Source organism: Nothobranchius furzeri, chromosome 1 (genome assembly GCF_043380555.1).
Source record: "Nothobranchius furzeri strain GRZ-AD chromosome 1, NfurGRZ-RIMD1, whole genome shotgun sequence".
Taxonomy (NCBI): Eukaryota; Metazoa; Chordata; class Actinopteri; order Cyprinodontiformes; family Nothobranchiidae; genus Nothobranchius; species Nothobranchius furzeri.
In genome coordinates, this window is record NC_091741.1 from 51153077 (window position 1) to 51179194 (window position 26118).

Here is a 26118-nt window from a genome sequence, read left to right on the forward strand (position 1 = left end):
CAGAGACTAAGTAAAAATTGAAATACTCAAACTACTACAGGAAAAGTGTGTAAGGCTGGTTAAAACAGACAGGAAAACACGTTGCATTCATGATGACGGCTTGTCTTCAAAAGAAGAAAAAAGCATTTAAGATGTTATGTGTAATTTTATTCTTTAGTGAAATAGTTTGACTCTTAAATGATGTAGAAGGCAGGGATTACATCAGTCAGGATCTCATGAGGTAAAAGGTGCATCCATCAAATAAAAATGTTTAAAAAAGAAACGTTTTAGAACATGCTTCATACTCATGATTATAACAATCATACTTCAGCGTGAGAGCACATTTCAAGACAAGAGGAACTCCAAGGCATTCATCCTCATTTGAAATATTTACAATTATTTCCTACAAAGTGCACATTTAGTAATTTATTACAAATAGGCAGCCACGTCATTATACCATAAAATATTCAACTTACTGAGAAGAAATATCAGCAGTTTGTTGAAAAGAATCACGCTGCTGATGTGTTTCACACAGACAGCCTTTTGTTTTTAGAAAGTATTTTTCTATTTTTTTTCTTTTGTTAATCACAACGATTTGATCATGGTGCTGACTGTGTGTACTGTTTTACTAATTAGGTCAATTATCAGCCTAATTCATAAGCAGCTTTTAAATGTAAATGTTTGACATTTAATACAATTCCCAAAAAATGCCTAAAATGTGCCAGATTGTTTTCCTCTAGAATTTTTCTAACATTAGTCCCTTTTCCAGGCTTCTGACTACAGCTTGGAGCTGAAGGGGATTCCCTCGTACATGCTGGCTTTCAGCTTCGCCCACTCGGCCAGTCTCTGGATAGCTCCCTTCTCCTGGCCCAGCACGCTCGCCGCCTTCCTTAGCTTGGCCTCGTTGCGCTCCAGGTAGCGTTCGGCTTCGCTTTTCAGTAAGTTGAGCTTCTCCTTCCGGTTTTCGTTCAACGGGACGTCCTCGCTCATGTAGGGGTTGAAGCGGAAGTAGGTATCCTGGGGCAGGAGGGCATCCAGCATGGTGTGCACCTCTAAAAACCAAATATTTAGATTAAGAGTGAGTCAAATATTCACCAGAGACAGAAGATTTTCAGCTCGACTGGTGTCCAACATGCAGCAATCAGATTTGTGAATTTGATTAGGCTAAAAGCGTCTCGGCAACAGATTTAAAGTACTTTCTATGTTTGCTACTGTTCTGGAGCATTAAAGGGGACAGGTTATCCTTTTGTCTTACCATGTGGGTCTCTACGGCCTCTATAAATACTACAGACATGAAAAACATGTCCATCTGTTTTCTGTGAGTTTGGTTTTTGGAATTATGTGCCTAAAACTAGCCGTTTCAAAAAGTTGCCATTTGTGATGTCACAAATGGGGAAATAAAAATAGAACCACATCTCATGTACAAATTCGCTGCCGCTGCAGGAAGAGCAGTGGTCCTATTCAGGGCCAGTCCGAGATATTAGAGCTTCTCAGCTTATAGCAGACTGGGTGGGGATGGGTGGGTGTGGCCAGTTCCAGCTTGTTTTATTATTTTGTTTTGTGTTGCTGAACTGCTGAAATTGTTTTACGTAAGAAGCACTTTCAGCAAAGAACTTCATTAACTTGTTTGGTATTAGTCATAGACCTACTAAAATTCAAGAACAAAAAAGTCTCAACATGTCCCCTTTATGGCCTTTCTTTGCTTTTGGCTTTACCCTCCAGGAGTTGCCACAGCCTATCACCTGTCTCCATTTAGTCCAGTCTCCTGCCTCCTCTACCCTCACACCAGCTAACTTCATGTCCACAGTAAATCTCCTCATGTCTCTCAAAACACCTGACACTTATAAAAATAGCTTAGTGTTTTCCAGAAAACTTCAAGTGTTTTGAGATATGCATTGGGGTGACGGTGGCACAGGAGTTAGGTGTTCGCCCCGTAATCAGAAGGTTGCAGGTTCGAGCTCCACTCAGTTTTTCGCTGTCGTTGTGTCCTTGGGTAAGACATTTAACTCTCCTTGCCTGCTGGCGGTGGTCAGAGGGACCGATGGCACCTGTGCTCTGCAGCCTTGCCCCTGTCAGTGCGCCCCAGGGCAGCTGTGGCTACATCGTAGCTCATCCCCACCAGGGTGTAAATGAGTGTGTGAATGGCTGATTGTGTTGTGAAGCGTCTAGGGGGGTTCAGGACTCTAGAAGGTGCTATATCAAATACAGGCCATTTACCATTAAATGCAGTAAAATGTAGTAAAATACCAGTATGAAAAATCAACTACTAAACGGTTTACTTTTGACACGAACGAAGGGTCAAATATACTATATTCATTCTATATTACTGTATAAATTGTAATTATTGGGATTTATTCAACCAGAGCTTCATAATTCAATCTTTATTTAACAACACTGGCTGATTTGTTGACTTTCAAGGCTCAATGATTCACAAATCAGAGTAAAGTATCCTAAAAAAAAGACTCTAGAAGGCTCTTCAACAAATACAGGCCATTTACCAGGCATGTTAGACTTTTAATGCGGTAAATTAAAGGAAGTTCACAGATATCTGCTATAGAAGCTGTGATGTAGATAGCCTAAAGTTAGCATCTAATATTCAGCAAAGACTACTGTATGGTTTAATCAGTAAAAACACACCTAAGGCCCGCTGTACCAAAAAGTAACAAATAACCAGGTTCAGGAGCTCAAAGGGGTTCCTGAAACTGCCTTTCACTTTTTTGAATCATTTAGATTTTTTTCCCCATCACCATTTTTTGTTTTATTCTAGAAATAATATTTAGAGTTTACTCGTTAAATTACATTTGGACTTATTCTGGACCATTTGGGCCATGCTGAAGCCTCTATCAGGGAGTGTGGGAGCACTTGCTGTGTTTTCGTACCCTCGGTGTCCGTCGCACTGCTGATGACGTGAGCCAGCTTTGTCTTCAGACTCGTGTAGGTGGTGCTGCTGGTGCCTGCAGTCTCGTACCTCCCAGTTCCCAGAGACAACACGCACTGCAGAGGTGTGTTTGGCCACAGACACTTACACTCGTGGATGGCCAAAGCTGTGGGATTGTTGATGAGAAGTCCTCCATCCTAAAGAGAAAACCAGATGCTTGTAGCATCACGATGGAGTTTAAATATAGCGTTTGTGACACATTTCTGAGAGGGAAAAAGGTGAAGTGGACAGATCTTCTCAAAGCTGAAAGCAAGTTTTAAAAAGCTGTTTTTAGCTGATTCTGGAACCTAAAATGACCTACAAAGTGAGTCAAACAGCTGTTTTGATCCAAACTCAGCTCGATTCATGATTAAATTGTAATTGTAGCTCTTTGTTATTGATTGGTTGCAGGTTTTAATAATTTATACTGTAACGTCCAGCAATGGTCAGTTTTTAGGTACTGTTTGACCATCCAACATCTGGTCAAAAAGGAGACACGAGACTGCATGTGTCCCCTCTAAATCAGCCTGCCTCCATTCCACCAGCTGGAGCTCAGAGCCTGCAGCTCTGACACAGATAATGAAATGTCAACAACAGCATTCTCTCCTCAAGGTCCCTAGCAGAGCACCCTTTTATCTAAGACTCCTTGCTTCACAGAAGAAAGAAGATTTAAAATTAAATATGAACTTCTAAAACTTATAAGCAAGATAATCATTAAATAAACGTTTGTTTATTGCTACTTATGATAATTAATATAATGAAATGCTTTCATTAATATGTGCTCAATGACTGAAGGTTGAAATGAATATTATGATTATGGGTACAGTGATTGAAATATGTTTCAGCATGTTTACTTGACAAGGTCATCACCATTTGCACTCACACAAGAACAAAGTAAGGTAAAGTTAAACTCATGACACATACATAGCCTTTTACCCCAGATCAGAGCATCCGGTATCAAAGAAGGCGTGTTTCTGAGATTCTTGGTAATATTCCTCAAACTTGTCAACCTCTGGTTGGCTACACAATCATAACATGAGAACATTAAAACCAGATCACTCTGGGATTCCTCAGTTCTAGAGAAGGCTTCAGACCAGCCACCTGAAGCACACCTCTTTAACCATCAAAGCTTTTGGCTCATCATCAAAACCTTTTTGCACCTCCAAAGCTGATAAAGCAAACAGTTCCTGCAGAATGAGCTGATATTGTTTAGACTCCTTAAGAGTCCACCAGAGACGCGCGGTTCCATACGTCTGTCGTGACCCGAGACATCTCTGGACTGAAGGGTCGGTGCCACGGTATTCTACAGCCCTTCGGGGCCAGAGGTCATTCGACCTCTTTGACCTTCGGATCCACCAAGAGGGTCTCAGAAAATGGGTGAAGTAGACACACAGATAGCGTCTGACGTGTTTTTGATAATAATCAACTTCATAGCTTAACGCAAACCAACTTCTTTTACATCCAGAACTCAGCTCTCCTAGATACGGAAGTTCTGACTAACATCGCCTTCACACATAGGTTCATACATCACAGTAGATGCTTAGTTAACTTGACATGTTTTAATTGTTTGTAAAATAAATTCTTACTTTTATAAACCTGACTCTTTTCTGAATCAAAACGAAGTGTGTACAATCCCCTAATAAATAAAGAATCTAGAATCTTCTGATTAAGGCACAATAAAGACCAGGCAGGGTGATATTCTATATTTAGATAGAGTATCACAGCTTATTGGTCATAACTTATGACTCACAAGTAGAGGTAATATATATACTGAGCTCTTAAAGCACTCAATTTACCAAACCCTACAATACTAAATAAAATATTTATAAAAGCGTCACAAAGAGAAATGCAGCCAATAAACAGAGAAAAAGACAACCTGCCCCGAGTTAACGGCCAGATGTAGCAGCCCTACTTTATCTCAGCGTTTCCCCGCAGGAGCGTCTGGATCCCATCAGAGCTCTGGGATCCCCGAGATACAGAGTCTGATACAGACTGAGACTGTGGTGACAAAACTGGTGACGTGCTCAGAAATCTACAAAACATACATCTAAACTCTAACGTATACTTTAGAAGGTTTATTCTTTTTATGCATTTAACATTTGTTTATGTGATGATTTGTTTTGGGATGTCCAACAATCCTGCAGCAGTAGTAAAGTCAGCTCAAACAGAATCGACCTCTTTCTGTGGCTGCTACCATCCCAGAGTGAAAAGCAGACAGAGTCAAACAGAAAAAAGCAACACATAGCTGCAAATAGAACAGTGAGTTGTGTCTTTTAGGCTTTTTCTGTTGCATTTTTGTCAATAAATAAAAGAAAACCACTGAAGCGAGGCTGCAGATCCAAATACCGCTATAGCTAATGTCAGTAAATAAATGATTAGCATCAATTCTGGACTGAAACAATAATCTACTGGAGCCCTACCAGACGAGAGGAGAAGGGACAGGGCTAATTTCCTTTAAGTAGGTTATCAGAATGAAACTAAGCTTGGAAACTAATTGCTCTTGATTAGGAATGTCTAAATATATCTGACCTAATAATCAAACTTCATGAAATAACAGATCTGTGTGGACAGCTGCTGAAAGGAGCACGCATGTTGATTAAAGGAGGCCACCAGAAAAAACTTCTTCCTCTCCTCTTCGTCTGCATTTTTTGATAACCTGCATCTCTTGCTGTCAATAATCAGCGAGGTAGAACTGACCACGATGGCCTCTCTGTGCACTGAAGCCAAGAATAAAGCGGCAAAATCACATTATAAGATAAAGATCAGACGTGTCATCCTGGATCCAAACTAGATTTAAAATGTGACAAATATGAGCTCGGATGACGAAGCTGGGATTTGGGACACTTCCAAGAAGGCTTCGCTAAGTCAGAGACCAGCTCAGTCACAGCCTGACGAAGTTTGCAGCCGCAAACGAAACGTTGCAGGTAAATAAAACCTTTCTGTGCTTTAAAAAGAACTAAAAGATGGAGCTCAGTCACACACTGGGGAACACTTATCGGCCACGCAAATGTTAGTTAGTGACCCAGGAGTTCAGTGGAATAAAGATCAGCTCATTCTTAGCACTGGATGTTTACCATCTAAGATTAGAACTCCTTATTTGTTCATTTTCTTGTATTAATAAGCTATATTCTGGCAAACATCAGTATAATAAATGTGTTTTTTTTTTTTTTGTTTATAAGAAAAAGAAATGGTAAAGTTTCTGAGGAGAAGAAAGCCATCCCCCAGCTCTCTCTGTTACGTGTCGTACCTGATGAAGGTCTTTTCCCAGGACAAATTCCTGGAAGTATCCCGGAGCAGCGGACGAGGCCCTGATGGCCTGCCACATCTTGTGTTTGCAGTCTCCAAGGTAGTGGGACCTCACTCCGGGCATGAGTCTGTAGTTTCTGAACACATAGGCCTTCAGAGGCGAGCCTCTGTTGACAATGGTGCTCACTGCTGACACCTAGTGGACAAAAACGGAACTTCAAAGGTAAGTTTGACTAATTGTTTCTGACGGGTTTTGACTGCGTAGGAAAAAGCTGACTTACTTTTGGGCAGTGTGGGTCTCTGGCACTCTCAATCATGCTGCCCTCACCCATTCGTTCTCTAATGACAAACAAAAAAGAAAGAAAACCAAAACCTCAAACGCTTCATACATTTTAAGCGATCTACTCCTCAAAATCAGATTTACTTGAGGATGTTTTCCCAGATTTCGCTGTCGTAGAACGCGTGGCTCCAGCCCATCTTCACCGTTCCGACGATGACGTTCTGCTTGAAGACATCCGAGCCCAGTTTCCGGTACATGTCCTCGCACTCTTCCAGGGGGATCTGAAAAATCCCCAGCATGAAAGCCAAGATGGCGCCTGACGTAAAACGAGAAAGTTTTGAATATGAGCGCTCAAAGGACGAGTGAAAACCCAAAACTCCAGCAGCACACCTGTGCTGACGCCGCAGATGTAGTCGAAGAGCTGGTGGATTGGTTTTCCTGTCAGGTCTTGTAGTTTATGAAGAGTCTGCAGAGCTAGAAGACCCCTGAGACGGAGACATGAGAGTTTTAGATTTAACAACCAGTCTGTTACTGCTGCTTTGTATGGTAGTTATTACTGAGAACATCCTGCTGTTCAGTTCCCATTTACTGAATTCCCTAAAGCTGCACCTCGTGCCTCCTCCATCTATGGACAGCACCCTGATTCCTCTGCCCTTCACCGGGTCTGTGTAGCCAACCACAGCCAGAGCTTCCCTTACAGCCGCCTGCAGAGGAAGGTCTTTGGCCTGGCGCAGTCTCAGCAGGCAAGGCACCACGCTCTCCTGAAACACACGAATCCCAGCATGCAACAGGATCAGAATTTTGTCCGACCCCAACAGTACGGCTGAGCTACGGGGTTCTTACTTTGACAGCGACGCCTCGGGTCTCGGGGAACTCCAGCAGGTGGAAACTGAGCTCCTCCACTCGAGCAGTGAGAAGTGTGACATCGGTGACCTTCTGCAGACCTTTCACCAGAGACCTGGTCCTGTTGTCTAGACTAACTCTCGCTATTATCTGTAAGACAGACAGCAGCAATAATAATAATAATACATTTTATTTAACAGCGCCTTTCAGGACACTTTACAACAATGGCGAAAAATAATAAAACAAGATAAACACAGTACAGAAATATGTAAAAACACTAAGATGCTAAAATTTAAAAAACAATGTGTTTAAAACTAAGTGGTAAAATCTTGTGTAAAGAGGTGGGTTTTGTGTTTCGATTTAAAAAGTGGGAAAGAGAGTGAGTGGTGCGTAGATCAGACAATTCCAGAGGTGGGGAGCAGAGCAGCTGAATGCTCTACTCCCCATGGTGACAAGGCACGGAGGGAGCCGAGAGTTGAGGAGCAGTAGAGGAACAAAGAGCGGACAGGAGTGGTGATGTGAATGAGATCAGATATGTAGGATGGAGCCAGGTTATGGAGAGCTTTGAATGTGATGAGCAGAATTTTGAAGCTGACTCTCTTGTTTAATGGGCAGCCAATGAAGTTGTTGCAGGATGGGGGTGATGTGATGAGATAATGGGAGTCCTAGTGATGGCACGTGCTGCAGCATTCTGGAGAAGATGCAGTTAATGGAGGCATTTACTTGGGAGACCAAAAGAGAAGTGAGTTGCAACAATCAGTCCTGGATGTGACGAGGCTGTGGACGAGGATGGCAGTGGTGGAGGGAGTAAGTGATGGACGGAGACGGGAGATGTTACGCAAGTGAAAATAAGCAGACCGGGTAATATTGTTGATGTGAGATTGAAAAGAAAGTGTGCTGTCGAGGATGACACCCCGACTCTTAACATGAGGGGAGGGAGTAACTGCTGAGTTATCAAGAGAGATGGGGAAACTTAGATTTGAAGAGAATATGAGGTGTGCCTACCAGGAGGACTTAAGTTTTAGAGCTGTTCAGTTTGAGGAAGTTGGAGGAGAACCAAGAAAGGATTTCTTGGAGACAGAAGGTGGAAGGTGAAGTTGAGGGTTTGGTTGAGAGGTAGAGCTGGGTGCCATCCGTGTAACAATGAAAATGAATGTTGTGTTTATGGAAAATGTGACATAGTGGAAGAAGGTAAATGATAAAAAGAAGGGGCCCCAGGACAGAGCCCTGGGGCACACCAGCAGAAACAGGAAAGAGACTGGATTTATATGGCTTCAGTTGAATGAATTGTGTTCGGCCAGAGAGGTAGGAGGTGAACCAGGCAAGAGGAATGTGAGTGATACCTATAGATGACAGTCTGCTGAGGAGAGTACTGTGGGAGATGGTGTCAAATGCTGCTGTGAGATTGAGAAGAATGAGAACGGACAATAAACCAAAGTCAGAAGCAGTGAGAAGGTCATCGGTGATTTTGAGAAGTGCTGTTTCAGTGCTGTGAAGAGGACGGAAGCCAGATTGAAATTGTTCAGAGGTTATTGGTGATAAGGTGGTCGTGAAGTTGAGAAGCAACAGATTTTTCAAGAATTTTGGAGATAAAGGGCCGATTGGAAATAGGGCATAGGTTATTGAAGTTAGTGGGGTCTAGGCCAGGTTTCTTCAGAAGAGGTGTAACTATTGCAGTTTTGAAGGTTGAAGGGACAATCACAGAGCTTAGAGAGCGATGAATAATGTTGGTTATGAGAGGAGCGAGAGAAGAGAAGCAGGTTTTAACAAGAACTGTACGGAGTGGATCGAGCTGACAGGTGGAGGGTTTGGATTTGAGGATATGTTTTGTGATGTCATTGACTGAGGGAAGGATGAAGGTGTTAAATGTAGTTGAGGGATGTGGTGAGGGAAGAGTGATGTCCACTTGGAGACAGAAGCACCGTGAGAAGCTAGATGTTGATAAATGTCAGTGATTTTTGAAACAAAAAAGGACATGAGGGAGTTACAGAAGTTAGTGGATTGCAGATAGAGGGGGAGGGAGGTTTTGTGATATTGTTCAAGAGAGAAAAAAGTGCTTTTGAATTATCCTGATTAGAGTGAATTAAACCAGAATAATAAGCAGATTTGATGAGATGGTCCTTGTAGAGCATTATATGATTGGAGTACATCAGTACAGCAATGTTAGAAAATCTGATGTTTTTCTTATTATAATCAGAATCAGTTTCCCACCTTCTCCCTTTGACTTAGCAGCTGTTGCTTCGCCTTCTCCGCCTTTTCTTCTTCACTCTCTGTCCTCTCCGTCGCCTTGTCCACAGTAGGGACACCCACATAGACAGCTGACGATGTTTCCTTGTCATCTGTGGCTCTTTTGGAATCAACTCTAAATTTAGGGACCAGAGGTGCGATGTAGCTGTCGACAAATGCCTGGACGCTGGGCCGAGGGTAGGACAGATAGTGTGTGAAGCCTTTCTTTGAGGGGGGAGTCAGCTCAGAAACAGACAGGGAGGCCGAGGCTTCAGCAGGAGGGACGTCCGCAGCTGGAATGGGCTTGTCTAATGGAGAGGTGGATGGTGCTTCTATACTCTTTGTCTCTGATGCTGGAGACAAAACAGGAATGCGGTCCGCAGTTTCCAGAGAGGATGTGTGAGGAAGAGGTTTAGTTACAGTATCCTGTTTTTGCTGCAGTTGCCTGAGCTCCCCGTCTTCTTGTATGTCCGAGCCAAAATAACTGCTGATGTGATGGGACAGGGAATTGTATGTCTCATCCAGGTTAGTAGACAGAGCTGCTGGCTGTAGAAGCTGCATCGTTTGTTTCGCCACGGTTGAGGAAGAGCCGGGGGCAGACGTAGGTACACTGGATGACTTCTTTGTGGCAACAAAAGGATTTTTGTTTATTTGCTCGTTTGAATAATCAGACTCGTCCACCACTTTGCTTTTTCCACCAACTTCTGCTTCTTCCATTGTGGTCTGAGGTGGAGAGGTGTCGCTGGAGCTTAGAGCCTCAGCTTGGATCAGACCTTTCCCAGTATGGGTGCTGTCCGCTGTGCAAATGACAGGCTTGAGCCGAGTGAACTTGGACATGAGGTCTGTGCTGCCAAAAGCCTTGGTTACACTGTTGATGGTGGACCTGAGTCGGGACATGCGTCTGATGACTCAACAGGAACATGGGTGGAGAAATAACTGAGGCAAAGGGCTTAAGCTAAAATGTTTGTTTGGATTTTTGCACCATCCATGGCAGACGCAGCTCGCTCCATTTTGGACACAAATTATCTTTACTGAATCTTTGCTGTGGATCCACTTTTCTGGGGGGAAAATGGAGCATTAATAAGATCAAATAAGCAGGGATGTTTCCTTTAAAACTGTAAGTTACACAACGTGGCCAGCAGGGGGATCTGTCTAACCTTCTTTCTGCTCTGGTAACCATGGAAACTGTGCTTCAACGCGTTCTCGGGTCACTTTTTGACCGATCTGATGAAGTTAAGATGGATACCTATACCGCGGAGTCGTCATTGCTCGTAAAAGCGTGGCTGGACAGACAAAAATCCTCTGAGAAGCAAGGAAACAACTCTAACGGAACCCAGACGGACACATTTCAGTGGATCACCTGCAGAGACTTCACCGTCGAGCTGGGCAAGGAGCAGATTAACGATTATATTCAAACATGGGGAATTCGGCCCTGTTGGCGTCACAGCGTCAACTTTCTCTACTCAACCGAGGAGACGCACGGCACCCTCTACCACTACCGGGCCCGCTTCGGCACCCCGACAGCGCGGAGACCGGTTACAAGAACAGCCTGTGTCTACTTTGCCGTAGAAGTGACTAAAAACGAGTCCCAAAGCCTTCCGGTGGAGGTCTACTTCATTGTGGAGTCAAACAGGCTTGTCCACTCCGCCGGGGAGAGCCGCGTGAGGGAGGAGTGGCTGGCGGACGTTATCGAAAACAAGACTTTGGTCCAAACAATGATGGACCTGTTTGACCAATAAAACACCGGCCAGCTCCTCTCGGGTTCTGTTCTGTTCCCGCTGTAAAACGCTTTCTGGACGCTTTACTTTTTCCTCCAATGACGAAACGTTTAAATAACGTGGAACGAAAATGACTGATAACTTGCGTCAAACATGCGAGGTTAACATTCTGTTAAACGTTGTGGTTCTAAACTGATAAATGTGTTGAATTTGTACACATCTAACATGTATTAACAAAGTGCATCCTTACCAAACAAAAAGCAGGGTGGGTTTCAGAGAATTTTCATTGATCGAGGCTTGTTGGCAAAAAATAAACAGGAAATGGAGTTTTTCTTCTTCTTCTTCTTTGGTGTAATAAAGTTAATTTGCCGCCCCCTACCGTTGTTTCTGTGGCTTAGCCACAGAATGTTTTTAGAGCAAAAATAACTGCAAAAAATACAATTATTACAACAATGAAATTTTAAAGATGGAAAAGATTCAAAAGCCACAGTTTATCTTTTATTATATCAGAAGTTAACTCTGCTAGAATTATAACAGATGATTGTGAAATACTGTAGATTTGTCATTTGAATGAACAGGCTGCAGTACTTTGTTAGAGCCACACTATGTCGCCAAAATAATGAGATCATAAAAAAAATATATATATTTTTAATTTTCTGACTAATTGTTAATAAAACGTGTAATGATAATTGTGCACCGTGCATTACCAAATGCAAAGATTAACTTCAGGATATAAAAATGAAATATGGGTTGATCTTCCATACAAGTTAAAAATACAATAAAAGGTCCCAAGTTCTAAAAATAACAGTGTAAATTACAGTCTTCAGCAAATCTGTGATCATTCACAAGCTATTCATAGTGTGTCCCCATAATGTTTCATTTGTATTTACAAACTCATTCAAACACAAATATGCCCCAAACACAAGCTAAATATGGTTTTATAATGTTGTAACAACCGTAAATAACATCCACTCACACCTAGGGACAATTAGGCATGCCAATCAAACCAGCATGCATGTTTTTGGCCTGTGGGAGGTAACCGCAGTACCTGGAGAAAACCCTTGCATGTACAAGGAGAACATGCAACAGTGCTGCGCCATCGTGCACCTCATCATTGAGTCACCTTGTAAAAAAAACACCCCGTAGTACATCTACTGTCAATTTATTTGTATAATTATAAAGGTATCATCCACTGAAATTAATCTATATTCACAAAAAATTAAACATTTCATCCATAATAAATTCTGCATCCAAAGCATGATTTACACCAAGAGTCTTTCACTGATTACCATGCATGTCAAATGAACAGGCCATTAAAGCGATGGAAATCCTTTTCTGCTGGTGAAAATTGCTGGAGAGATTTGTGTGCTTTGTTCGGTTTGAGCATGCCTGCTGATAAACGTGTCGGCAGATGACAATAACTCTGTCACATGGCAGATCGATGCACCTGAATTTCCTGGAAAAAGGTTAATAGCCTTTTGACTAAAGTGCCTGAGGAACTTGTTCCCAATGTGAAATGTGAAGTTCTATAATGGAAACTACTTCAAAGAATAGCCTTTTTACAAAACATCTATGTAGCTTTGCAAATGTATACAGTGGTGTGAAAAGGGAATTTAAAGTAATTCTTTGAGATTTCTTGTTTTAGCTTTTCTGTCCTATTCAATAAAATCGTATTTAATAACACACAAAAAAACCTGAGTAAACACAAAAGGCTGTTTTGAAACAGTGGTTTTGTCACGTTGAGTCGGGGTTTGGACCCAAGAGGCAGAGAGAGAGAGAGAGAGAGAGAGAGAGAGAGAGAGAGAGAGAGAGAGAGAGAGAGAGAGAGAGAGAGAGAGAGAGAGAGAGAGAGAGAGAGAGAGAGAGAGAGAGAGAGAGAGAGAGAGAGAGAGAGAGAGATATTAAGTCGATTATGAATGTTCCTTTATGGAGGAGGGTCGCAGCAAAATCCAGATGAAACACAAGAATCAAACTGAAAAGTCTTAGGAGGACAGGCAGCAAAAAAGAACACTGACAAGCAACAATTAACCACCTATCACAAAAGACAAGACCGGGGCTTAAATACACAGGGCTGGGTGATTGAGGGAATTGGGCACAGGTGGGACTAATTAACTGAGAGGAGAAGCAGAACCAAGCAGGGGAGGAAACCAGACCGAAAACCTGTAAAACAAAAGCTACTGAACCTAAAGAAACCTAAACACTATAGAAATAAGGGCAGAGGGGACACTAAAGATAAATAAACTAATGACCTAAAGTGTTATACAACTTTAGTTATCCATATAGAACAAAATACACTGAAAGGCTGGGGGATAATAATACCTAATCAAAGTAAATGACATAAGAAGGAGGGGAACCATGAGGGGACACAGGAGACGGGGACACGGGGGATGAGGACATGGAACGTGACATGTTTCAATGATTCAAAAAGAGCAGCATGGAAAATCAATTTGTGTCCTAACCCTAAGAGCGATGCAGGTCTGACGGTAACCAGGCCTGCACGTGCGGTTACTGGAAATAACCTCAGCTTTATGAATTATAGTTAATCACATTTAAATTGTGATTTAATAAGGGCCAGATGGGTGTAGAGAGCTTTTAGCTCTTAATAAATAAAATAATCATTTGAAAACTGGGCTTTACTCAGTTTTTGAACGTTTGAATGCTGAAATAAAAAGAGGACTTATTATGTAAAACTCATCTTGTGCATCCTTTTGTGCTGTGAGTCTCTACTGCCACTTTAAACACTCCAAACAAGAAAAACATCCGTCCATCCATTTTCTGGCAGGGATTGGTTTTTAGGAATTTTGAACCTGAAACAAGCCATTTCAAAAAGTCCCCATTTGTGATGTCACAAACAAGTACAGAAACATCTCTTACGTGCAAGAGAGAGCTGCAGGTAGAGGGGCAGCAGATTGACTCTGAGCCCCTAATGGATATCGAAGCTTCTGAGCTTGTAGACACTTTGACATGTGATGTCACGTGCTCAAGGTCCAACCCCCAGCTTCTGGCTCAGGCGCAAGAAGATGGCGCTTCCTCATTGACCACCGTTATTATCTGTCAGTTCCCAATAAATCAAGCTAAATCGCAGCAAAATAAAATCTATCAGCATGGTTAACACAAGCAGGTGAAAGGACAGTGTTGTAAAATTTTACAGCTGATAAAATGTGCCAAAGATAAAGGTTAACAGCCATGAAGAGAGTTGGTTGGAGCCAAAGTTTCATAACAGAATAAAAAGGTAAAATATCTGTCCCACATTACCATTTTATTTGTAAAGCACTTTCAAATTACAGCAAGGTTGGATTACTGTTTATTACAACCACACAATTAAGCAAGACAATTCACATGCCAAATTTTTACTGTATTAAAAGTTAAAAAATAAAAAGATTTAAAAATCTGTTGAATCGACTGGAACACTGGGTGGGGCTCACGGGTTCTGCGTTAGCGTGGATGAGGTCCTACCTCATGTTTGGCATTTAGAGTAGCAAAGCTGAAGCTAGAATAAACTGCCATCCGGCACCTCTCAAACCAAGACGGGATAAAGGAAGGTCACTGCCACCCCCCACCCCCCCACCCGCATGTGACGTACAGGGTCGCGCATTCAGCGTCAGACGGAAGACACGTCAGATTAATGGAATTTCTTTTTCAGGACCTTTAGCTTTGATGTGACCTGTTTTTTGTCCCGCTTGACGCCCGCTCAACCAGTGTTTTCACCACTCTGTCGAACAGCTGGCTGTCTCTCACCGTCTCCGTAAAAAGGCCACTAATCTGTTCGTCCGCTCGCACCGCCAAAAGCTCCATGGTCTCCGTGTCCGTCCAGTTTGCCATGTTGTAGGTGGTTGAAAGATGCTAGTGAGAGGCCATGTTTATCTGTGTTTATATCCCCTTCCGGCCGGCACTCAGCGCGCAGTATACGTCTCTAACGCGACCACCCTCTTTTGCGGGGGGCCTCCCACAGTCGCTCCAAAGGGATTAGCGGGGCTGACGCGTGTTTAGCCGTCAGAGGCGAGAGGCTCATGCGGCAATATTACTACGAGGCTAAGGGCATCAGAATCGAGTTTTATCACCTTTCCCCTTTGCTCCTTGCCACATTTACGAGACCCACAAATTCTGATTTATCACTCTGTAATGACGCGATGGTCTGTCTTATAAAAAAGGCTATGGATAGGACTTTCTCTGTTTTCCTTGGCTCTTAGGGTGCGTTCGATTTTCCTCGGAACTTGGAACTAGGAATGATGTCACACCCGAGTTAACAGCGTTCTGATTGCCGGAGACGATGAAGTTGGGATTCCAATATGGCGACGCCCTCAATAACTGCTGTTTTGTTAGCTCTCAACGAACACAGACGACTCATAAACACAAATAAAGCTCATCTTGAAAAAATATTCGAAGAGAGGCAAAGACGCTCTAAAACAACACACTTAGATTGTTCAGCTTGGAGTTGCAGGCGCTACATATAACATTGATTTTAGACACTTTTATAAGTGTGTCTTGTAAAATAAACACATTTCAATCAAAACTACTGTTGTTGATACGGAGAGCTGCCATTTTGGATCTCGAAGTCGGGGTTGTGAAAATTTTCCGAGTTTCCGACTGGGAGATCCGACTGGGGGGGGGGGGGGGGGGGGGGGGGGCTTTCATTTGATTATTCCTACTCGGAGGTTGGGATTTCCAAGTTCCGAGGACAAATCGAACGCACTATTAATCTTCAGGAGATGCTAAGCTTAGGTGTGTGGGGGGGGGGGGCTCATGGCTCTGTTTTGGGCCCCCTGCTGTTCTCACTCTATCTGCTACCACTGGTACTGTTGTTTAAAAAACATAACATTATCTCTATACTGACAATTAGCTGCATATGCCTGTTAAACAGGGGGCCAGAGGTAGCATGCAGCAGCTGGTGAATTGCCTGCATGATGTTACCCAATGGATGGGGTCCAACTTCCTTTCTTTAAATGAGGGAAAAACTTAAATAATAGTTTTTACTCCAAATTACTGCCAGCCACATGGATTGGACCTTTTGTCGTTGCTCCCCTACGAGAAGTCCGTGATTACGGACTTTGGTGTCAAGATAGACTCTGGTCCACGATTTGATAATCAGGTGAACTCGTTCATTTGTGTTGCTATCAGTTAAGGCGCCTATCTAATGTTAAGTCGATCTTAACAAAACAGGAGTTGAAAACTGTAGCCAATGCTTTTTTCATCTCTAGGCTATAGTACTGCAACTCCCTCTATGCTGGCTTGAGCCAGTCCTTAATGACTCGGCTCCAGCTGGTCCAAAACGCTGTTGCCAGATTTCTTTATGGAGCACGTAAGTGGGAGCATGTCACTCCCCTCCTGACAGCTTTGGACTGGCTCCTGGTGAAGAGTTGCATCTTGTTCAAAATCCTGGTCCTTGTTTTTCAATCCCTGTCTGGATCAGCGACACCATTTAGCCTCCCTGCTGACCCGTTACGTCCCTGCAAGGCTGCTACGTTTAGGTCAGAGTGACCTTTTGGTGGTACCACGATCAAACCGTAAATCTGGGGTGATCGTGCCTTTGCAGTTCTGGGTAATCGGCTTTGGAACCAACTCCCACAAGAAATCAAGCAGTCCACATCGCTGCCCGCTTTTAAAACAAGACTTAAACTGTATTTTAGATCTGTTTCTTAGTCGTTTTTATTTACATTGTAATGTTTTTGATCACTGTTTTTGTTTTCAGCTCTTTTTTTTGTTTGTTTTTAAATGATTTTACCTTTTACTATAGAGCTGTTTTATTGTGCTGCTTCTTTGCATTATGTTCAGCACCTTGGGCCCCCTTGATTGGGGGTGGGATGAGGCTTTATAAATTGAATGAATGAATGAATGAATGAATGAATGAATGAGTGAAAGGGAGGAGGCCTGTCTGACCTAAAGAGGTGATGCATTCTGGGTCTCACCACTTCAACTCTAGAGCTTATTGCTGCTAAAATCCAGTTTTCTATAGATATTTGGCCACGTAAAAAACATTTTTTGATGAAATTTTGCTTTAAAAATTCTGCCTGAATTTTTAGCCTCAAGCTCTGAAGAACACCTGTTTGAAAAAATGAACTCCACATTTGTCCATAAACAGATTCTTCTGCTTTCAAGTACCTGCGGAGAGATTATTTTGACATTGACATTTGGACATTTATTTATAGATTTCCACCACTGCCTCCTTGTCTTTACAGTCTAACCCTTAGAACTTCAATGATGTCTCCAAGTCTAATCACACACACACACACACACACACACACACACACACACACACACACACACACACACACACACACACACACACACACACACACACACACACACACACACACACACACACACACACACACACACACACACACCTCCTCCTCTCAGCCTTCAGTGCGCCCCCAGATCAGAATGCCGCGTCAAATCTACGCCAACACGGGAAAAATCCAATGTTTTCTGAACAGGAATTGTGATTTAATTAGAAGACACGCGAGAACCTGAAGAATTCGCGCCTTAATGGAAGCCAGCAACAACCTCACTGGAGAGGCAGCGGATGAAGATGGAGTCGTGCGTTTTGCGCTCGTCAGAGTTGGAGTTCTGGGTTTGGTTTTTGTGCTCGCGACGTGCGGCAACTTTTTCTTCCTGGGCACCCTGTGGAAGAGGAGAAAGAGAAACACAAGGACCCACCTGTTCCTCCTGCATCTGTGCCTGGCGGATTTGGTGGTCGCCTTCTTCCAAGTTCTACCGCAGCTCTCCATTGAGATTACGCGCAGGTTCCGTGGCTCGGACTTCCTCTGCCGCACCGTCAAGTACCTGCAGGTGGTTGGGATGTTTGCCTCCGCCTACATGATTGTGGCCATGGCCATAGACCGGTACCACGCAGTGTGCATGCCCATGGTTTCGTTCTTGGAAGGCTCGTGTAGGAGGTACATCTCCATAGGCGCAGCGTGGCTGATCTCTCTCCTCTTCAGCTCTCCGCAGCTATTCATCTTCTCTCTCCGGGAGGTGGAGGTGAACCAGTACGACTGCTGGGCCACGTTCATCGAGCCGTGGGGGAGCAGGATCTACATCAGTTGGATCACTCTGGCAGTGTTTGCCTTGCCTGCTGTTATCCTGCTCTTTTGCCAAATGAGAATATGCACAACGATCTACTTCAACATGAAGACGAAGGCTCTGCAGTCAGGGCGCGCGGGCTCGAAGGGCATCTCCAACGCCATGCTCAAGACCCTGAAGATGACTTTTGTGATTATAATGGCATACACTTTGTGCTGGAGCCCATTCTTTGTTGTACAGTTGTGGTCAGCATGGAGCCCCGGCAGTGCACCAACACAAGGTTGGTGTGCAAACTGGACATTTTTATTTTAAAAATGTGATTTCACACAATTTCTTTTCTGTTTTTTCTGTCTCACAGGTCCAGTTTTTTCAATCATCATGCTGCTTGCCAGTCTCAACAGCTGCACCAACCCTTGGATATACCTGTACTACAGCTGAAGAGGATGTGGACATAACCAGAAAAGGACAAATTGTCTACAAAGCCCCTAAATTTTGTTTATAAACAAAACTTTTTACCTTGAAGTCAGTGGTGATATGGGGTGCCGAATGTAAAGCAATGGATTAAAAACTTGGTAGATATTTTACACACAATTTCAAATAGTAATGTTAAATTTAAATATTTAGAAACAAATTTAGGTTAACCAAATATAAATATTTGAAGTTAAATTTAAAATTAAATGTGTATCCCCTTCATCTACATGTTTAAATTAAACAAAACTATAAATTCATATTTAACTTTAAACTTAGACCTAAATGTGTGTTGCTAAATCTAAATATTGAAATTTTTGTTTAGATGTGATGATTTTAAACCAAATATTTCTTAAAAGGGAAGTAGCCTATCAAAATAAAAGCATGGTGAGATTATGAGAGCCAGTTTAAAAATGGAACATTTATCAGTGTGCATGAAAAGGAGGGAAGATTTTAAAGTATTACCTTAAAATGTTGATTAGTTTGATAACATTCAACATTTTAACACCAAAATTATTTTTCACATTCAGCTTCTCCTAACAATAAAATTGGGGTTTGTATTTTTAATATTAATTTTCCAGCAGGATTATACATTAAAATGTTAATATTCTTGATGTATATATATAAAAAACAATAAATGTAAAAATAGAAATTTTTTACACAAATCTAAATTTATAAAGTTAAATCTAAATATTTACCATCCTAATTTGGCTGCTTTGGGAAAAAAATCAGAAGTGCAACACAGAACAGTGTTTTTAAAAGAAAGCGTTACAATCTTTATAACGTAGTTAATATATGGATTTTATTGCTGGTTAAAGGAGCAATATGTAAGAAATTTACAGTGAATGCATCACAAAGCAGTCTAACGTCTCATTCATGTTGGAAGGAAGGTTACGTTGAAAAAGATTTCATTCTCAGCTGGCTGGACAGTTGTCAGTTTTTCTCCATACTTTTTTTTTTGAAAGAAGTGTCAGTGAACTTGTGAGGTTTCCGTGTCTCCGGAGAGCTAACGCTGCAGTGCAAGCATTTGTAATTCAACATCAGCATGCAATAAGCTCCAGAGCAACAAGAGTGACCCAGAAGTCATTTCTTGTACCCCCAAGAAGCCATGGCATCTTTTTGTTTTATTCAAATACTGGGTGAAGAAGGTTAGAGGCTAATGTTGAGCTAACAATGCTAATGGTGAATTAAAAGCAATTAGTCGGATCTAACATCATCTCAAGCTACTTTCAGAATCACCAACAACTCAATTTTTACTGTGAAATTTGTGTGTGAAGTGAATCACGAGTCAATTGTGGTGATTTACTTCCTTTAATGACTCGTTCAGAACCACAACAGAAAGCTAACAGCAAACAAGCACACTTCCTGTATTGCTGGTCAATAACAGGGCTTGTGATCACACGCATGGACGTAATTTTTTCCAAAGTCAAGTTTTCACCCCTGCACTTTTTACCATGCAAAAACAATATTACGCTATATTAAATTAACACTGGTTGAGCTCTAGGACCAAGCAGAAAACAACCGTTTGTGTTGAAGCCTGTTTCCCATTAGAACATACAAGATATCCCCCCCCCCCATCCCCCCCACTTCTAAAGTGAAAATTACATCCATGATCACACGTGATTACGCATAGCATTCTGGGATGTGCGCGGGCACGTTGGAAGGTTGATGAGTGAAACACACCGTGAAACAAGCAGTACTGTCGCAGAGAAGAAGTGGATTTTGGCGAAAGAAAGTGTTAAACAACATTATGAAATCCCAAAAAGGATGTAGAATATACTTAGGGATGGGTACCTTTGACATTTGAATCGATCCGGTACTAATTCCCGGTACCTACGAATCGATACCGGTACTTAACGGTACCAATTTTCGATACTTTTGAGTGTTTATTATTTTAAATCTCTTTTATAATTAAATATTTTTTCAATATATAACAATATTTGATGAATATCACGATAAATAACATTCAACTGTTTGCATTTTAACATCGTCCTTGTAGTTTTATAAGCTGATGATTAAACTGAAGCAAACATCTTTACTGTGAACTAAATTTACTGTGTATCTTCATTGCTTTTGCCGTCTTTTTTCATTTGATTTTTCCTACTGGGAAGTTAGAATTTCCGAGGAGAAAGCGAACGCACCATTAGCTGATAACAATGGTAGCAATGGAAGCTAACATACCAAGCTAACGTTATCTTAAACAGTTTATTTAGCTGCTGGAGCAGATTAAAACGACGATGCCTCACACTTAGATCGTTGTCACTGGTTTCATCTTCACCCGTCACATTTAGTAAAGTGAAGCCAAACTTTAGAGCGCGTTCATGTTCTTCTAGTCGGGAATTCGGAGTTCCGAGGAGAAAGCGAACGCACCATTAGCAAAACGGAAGCTAACATATCAAGCTAATAATATTTTCCTACCGGAGAAGATTAAGATGAGGATGTCTCACTTAGATCGTTGTCGCTGGTTTCATCATCACCCAGTTACCCATCACATTTAGTGAAGTGGACCCAAGCTTTAGCCTGCGTTCTTTCTGCCATGCTGCTCTGTTTACAACTGGTTCGCAGCGAGCGACAACATAACGCTCTTGCGCATGCGCAGCTGTCTTGGCAAGTTCTCGTTATGATGGACGGGTACCGAAACGAGGCACCGTTTGAAATGACGTGAATCGGTGCTCAGTCGGTACTATGGAATTCGGTCGGTACCTTAAAAAGTACCGAATTCGGTACCCATCCCTATACAGGATAGGTTAAATAAAGACGTTGAGGACCGGTATGTGGACAAAATCAGCATTAAAAATGGTTTTGATCCACATGAGACAAAAGACCGGAGCACCGATGACGTGTTTTTGCCGCCGCAAATCTGCATAACGAACATTTTCTGCTTTCTTGTTTGTACTGTAAAACCACTCTTGTCTGTAGTTTTGTATTGTCTACCAGGCTCTTACTCTGAGTTTTTGGGTCAGATCTCTGATTTTGTGTCTGATTTGGTGCTAAATACTGATAAGGTCATTGTAGTGGGGGATTTTAACATTCGTGTGGACATTGAAAATGATTGCCTCAATGTTGACTCAATTGGTTTTACCCAAATAATACATAGCTCTACCCACTCCTGCCATCATACATTAGACCTTGTGCTGACTTATGGCATAGAGTGTGAGGAAATAACAATATTTCCACATAATCCAGTCCTCTCTGACCAACTTTTGATAACCTTTGAGTTCTTTATAACAAAGTTCTTGAGACATAAAAGTAAATTTCACTATAGCCGGTCTCTATCTGACAACGCTGTTGCATCTTTTAAATCAACTGTTCCATCTTTACTATCTTCAGCATCTCAGAGGAACGTAGTAGAGGACAATATTTTTATTTCTAGCCCTTCACAAATTGATGCTTTAGTTCATAATGTTACTTCCTCTTTACGTGTGGCATTAGATGATGTTGCCCCTTTAAAAAAGAAGGTAATTAGGGACAAGAAGTTGGCTCCCTGGTTTATTTCTCATTTATGAACTTTAAAACAAAACTCTAGAAAATTGGAGACAACATGGCGCTCTACACACCAGGAGGAGTCCTACTTATCCTGGAAAAATAGTCTCGTGCTTTATAAAAATAAGCTTCAACAGGCTAGAACTGCTTATTTTTCATCACTAATTGAAGAGAATAAGAATAATCCAAAATGTATTTTCAGTACAGTTGCCAAACTTACACAGAATCGTCCTCGTTGTCGTCGTTGTCTTCCTCCGCTTATCCGGGTCCGGGTCGCGGGGGCAGCATCCCAACTAGGGAGTTCCAGACTGTCCTCTCCCCGGCCTTCTCCACCAGCTCCTCCGGCAGGACCCCGAGGCGTTCCCGGACCAGATTGGAGATGTAACCTCTCCAACGTGTCCTGGGTCGACCCGGGACATGCCCGAAACACCTCCCCAGGGAGGCGTCCAGGAGGCATCCTGACCAGATGCCCAAACCACCTCAACTGGCTCCTTTCGATCCGGAGGAGCAGCGGTTCTACTCCGAGTCCCTCCCGAATGTCTGAGCTCCTCACCCTATCTCTAAGGCTGAGCCCGGCCACCCTACGGAGGAAACTCATTTCGACCGCCTTTATCCGCGATCTTGTACTTTCGGTCATTACCCAAAGCTCATGACCATAGGTGAGGATTGGGACGTAGATCGACCGGTAAATCGAGAGCCTGGCTTTCTGGCTCAGCTCCCTCTTCACCACGACAGATCGGCTCAGCGTTCGCATCACTGCAGATGCCGAACCAATCCGCCTGTCGATCTCCCGATCCCTCCTACCCTCACTCGTGAACAAGACCCCGAGATACTTAAACTCCTCCACTTAAGGTAGGGCCTCTCTCCTGACCCGGATTTGGCAAGCCACCCTTTTCCGGTCGAGAACCATGGTCTCAGATTTGGAGGTGCTGATCCTCATCCCAGCCGCTTTACACTCGGCCGTGAACCTACCCAGCAAGAGCTGAAGGTCAGAGCTGGATGAAGCTAGGAGGACCACATCATCCGCAAAAAGCAGAGACGAGATTCTCCTGCCACCAAACTCGACACACTCCACACCACGGCTGCGCCTAGAAATTCTGTCCATAAAGGTAATGAACAGAACCGGTGACAAAGGGCAGCCCTGGCAGAGTCCAACCCTCAGCGGGAACAGGTCCGACTTACTACCGGCTATGCGGGCCAAACTCACGCTCCTCTGGTAAAGGGACTGAATGGCCCTTAACAGAAACCACCCACCCCATACTCCTGGAGCGTCCCCCACAGGGTGCCCCTGGGGACACGGCCATAAGCCTACTCCAAATCCACAAAACACGTGTGGATTGGTTGGGCAAACTCCCATGCCCCGTCCATCTCCCTTGCAAGGGTATAGAGCTGGTTCACAGTTCTACGGCCAGGATGAAAACCACATTGCTCCTCCTCAATCTGAGATTCAATTATCGATCGGACCCTCCTCTCCAGTACCTTGGAGTAGACCTTTCCAGGGAGGCTGAGGAGTGTGATCCCCCTATAGTTGGAACACACCCTCAGGTCACCCTTCTTAAAGATGAGGACCACCACCCCGGTCTGCCCCTCCACAGGAACTGCCCCCGATGACCACGCAATGTTGCAGAGACGTGTCAACCATGACAGCCCTACAACATCCATAGCCTATTCCCTTAGCCCTCAACAGTAATGACTTTATGGGATTTTTCACAAGTAAAATTAATTCTATTAGAAACAAAATCATTAGCATCCTCCCTAATGCGTTTTCTTCTTCCTCAGTAAGTGAGGCAGCATCTGAGGTAACTGTAGAATCTTATCTGTGTTTGAACCGTTTTGATCCAGTTGAGCTTTCAGAGTTATCAAAAATATTAGCTTCATCTAAACCTTCAACTTGCATTTTAGATCAAATCCCAATCAAATTATTTAAAGATGCATTTCCTTTGTTTACTGCCCCCATTCTAGATATAATCCATTAATCCTTAGTAAATAGATACGTACCACAGGATTTTAAGGTTGCTGAAATCAAACCTTTACTTAAGAAGCCTTCTCTAGATCCAAATGACCCAAAGAATTATAGACCAACATCTAACCTTCAATTTTTATCCAAAGTCTTTGAGAAAATAGTGGCCATCCAAGTATGTGAGCATTTAAACACTAATGATCTGTTTGAGGAATTTCAGTCTGATTTTAGAGAGTATAGAGCTCCGGACCCCACGTGACTCTCAGTTAGTAGACGCCATATTGGCAGGTAAAAGAAGCTAAACAAACACGGATCGTAAACATGAACGTGAACGGGATCGGCTTGGATTTTACTTTGTCGGAGTTTACTTCACACTTTAAAACCGAAGAAATCACTTTATATAGTCAGAAATTAAATAGACTAAACATCTCCGACCCTTACCTTGCCCCTGGGATACTTTTTAAAAATGCCAGAAGCTGTCGAAGCAGACTTCTTACCGGACCTGGCCAGGGAACTCCTTGGGATTTACCCGGAGGAGCTGGCTCAGGTGGCTGGGGAGAGGGAAGTCTGGGCCTCTCGACGCTACTGCCCCCACAAAACGATTCCGGATACGCGGGTGAAAATGGATGGACAAATAACAGAGTAAGTAGTTTAAAAAGAGTGCTGTGCTGTTTGAATGTATAAACTGAACGCCAAGAGAAATCACTAGTTTGATTGTTTTCCGTGAAAAAAATAAGTCAGGCAGGAGCGTCTCAGGATTTGTCTGAGATCTGTCTCGGTGAGACAGATAATAGCAATCCAAAGTGCTTTTTATGTGTGATCTGACAATTGATCAACCATTGCTTAAAAATTAAATACAGCTTAGCCGGTTAATTGCTGTGATCATAAAACACGTAAACGGCAGCACGCAGAACTCACGAGGCAACGTTTTACGTGATGTTTACTTGTTACTATGAGTAATAAGACAGAAAAAGCCATGCCAAAATAAGTTTAGGAAGCTCACTAACAATTATAATAAAAGCATTTAAAATAAATACCATACACAGTTGAGGAAACGTTGGTTTAAGAACCTGATATGAAGCGGTCGCTGCATAAGCGAAAACTTTTACTCTCGGGATACCACAGTTTCATTTAAGCCCGGTCACTAGCGCATTTTATTACAATCATCCAACATTTGCGGCGCTCCGGATCTTGGGGAATCCTGTAGATGGCTCATTCCTTATGTCGTCCGTGTCTGTTCTGCATCCTGGGGCACAACAGGAATCTACCATATTTCCTGTCTGATTGAGTTTTCTGACAATAACAAATAGTCCAGCTGCCGGCTTCTACCTGCCAATATGGCGCCATTTCGATTTAAACTGTTGCATGCCGGGAGAAGTGACGTCAACTCCCGGAGCTCTATTACAGCACTGAAACTGCGTTAGTGAAAGTTACAAATGATATTCTCATGGCATCAGATAAGAATCTTGTGTCTGTTCTAGTCTTGTTAGATCTCAGTGCTGCTTTTGACACAGTTGATCACAATGTTCTTTTAGAAAGACTTGAACATGTTGTAGGGATCAAAGGAACAGTGCTAGGCGGTTTAAATCCTTCCTGTCTGACAGATATAATTTTGTAAACGTACATGACAAATCTTCTTCAAACTCCAGGGTTACTTGTGGAGTGCCACAGGGTTCGGTGCTTGGACCAATTCTTTTTAACTATATATGCTCCCAATTGTTAAAATAATTAGACAGCATGAGATAAACTTCCACTGTTATGCTGACGATACTCAGTTATATCTTTCCATTAACCCTGATTAACCTAATCGGTTAGGTAGATTACAGGCTTGTCTTGAAGACATAAAAAATTGGATGACTCAAAACTTTTTGCTTTTAAATCAAGACAAGACTGAAGTTCTCATCATTGGACCTGAAATTCAGAAAAGGAAATTGCTTAGTCAATCACCTGACCTGAATGGCATTAAATTAGTCTC

The 26118-nt window shown here is 42.6% G+C and overlaps 3 protein-coding genes across 5 annotated transcripts; 2 read left to right on the top strand and 1 right to left on the bottom strand.

The window, feature by feature from the left end:
* Positions 1-125: 125 nt before the first annotated feature.
* pnpla8 (patatin-like phospholipase domain containing 8) lies at positions 126-18004 on the bottom strand. Of its 3 annotated transcripts, none has more exons than XM_015957627.3 (10): positions 17867-18004; positions 9477-10549; positions 7266-7415; positions 7032-7183; positions 6813-6907; positions 6567-6738; positions 6424-6481; positions 6144-6338; positions 2859-3054; positions 126-1031 (listed from the first exon to the last, which is right to left on the bottom strand). In XM_015957627.3, the coding sequence occupies exons 2-10, from the start codon at positions 10386-10388 to the stop codon at positions 757-759; spliced, it is 2205 nt and encodes a 734-aa protein (XP_015813113.1). In that variant the 5' UTR covers positions 10389-10549; positions 17867-18004; the 3' UTR covers positions 126-756. The 3 variants fall into 3 exon arrangements, with proteins under 3 accessions (XP_015813113.1, XP_015813105.1, XP_070410292.1); XM_015957619.2 differs by lacking the exon at positions 17867-18004 and adding an exon at positions 11460-11805; XM_070554191.1 differs by lacking the exon at positions 17867-18004 and adding an exon at positions 10649-10771.
* On the top strand, positions 10670-11540 carry akap14 (A-kinase anchoring protein 14). The gene has a single exon (XM_015957660.2). The coding sequence runs from the start codon at positions 10670-10672 to the stop codon at positions 11228-11230; it is 561 nt and encodes a 186-aa protein (XP_015813146.1). The 3' UTR covers positions 11231-11540.
* avpr2l (arginine vasopressin receptor 2, like) lies at positions 17339-22229 on the top strand. Its single transcript, XM_015957648.3, has 2 exons — positions 17339-18512; positions 18591-22229. The coding sequence occupies exons 1-2, from the start codon at positions 17696-17698 to the stop codon at positions 18668-18670; spliced, it is 897 nt and encodes a 298-aa protein (XP_015813134.1). The 5' UTR covers positions 17339-17695; the 3' UTR covers positions 18671-22229.
* Positions 22230-26118: the final 3889 nt, after the last annotated feature.

Coding starts and splice junctions, on each gene's coding strand:
- avpr2l (XM_015957648.3), top strand. CDS start 17,696: ATGGAAGCCAGCAACAACCTCACTGGAGAGGCAGCGGATGAAGATGGA. Junction 18,513..18,590: donor CGGCAGTGCACCAACACAAG/GTTGGTGTGCAA, acceptor TCTGTCTCACAG/GTCCAGTTTTTTCAATCATC.
- pnpla8 (XM_015957627.3), bottom strand. CDS start 10,388: ATGTCCCGACTCAGGTCCACCATCAACAGTGTAACCAAGGCTTTTGGC. Junction 6,739..6,812: donor CATCTGCGGCGTCAGCACAG/GTGTGCTGCTGG, acceptor GTTTTACGTCAG/GCGCCATCTTGGCTTTCATG. Junction 1,032..2,858: donor CAGTGCGACGGACACCGAGG/GTACGAAAACAC, acceptor TTTGGTTTTTAG/AGGTGCACACCATGCTGGAT.
- akap14 (XM_015957660.2), top strand. CDS start 10,670: ATGGAAACTGTGCTTCAACGCGTTCTCGGGTCACTTTTTGACCGATCT.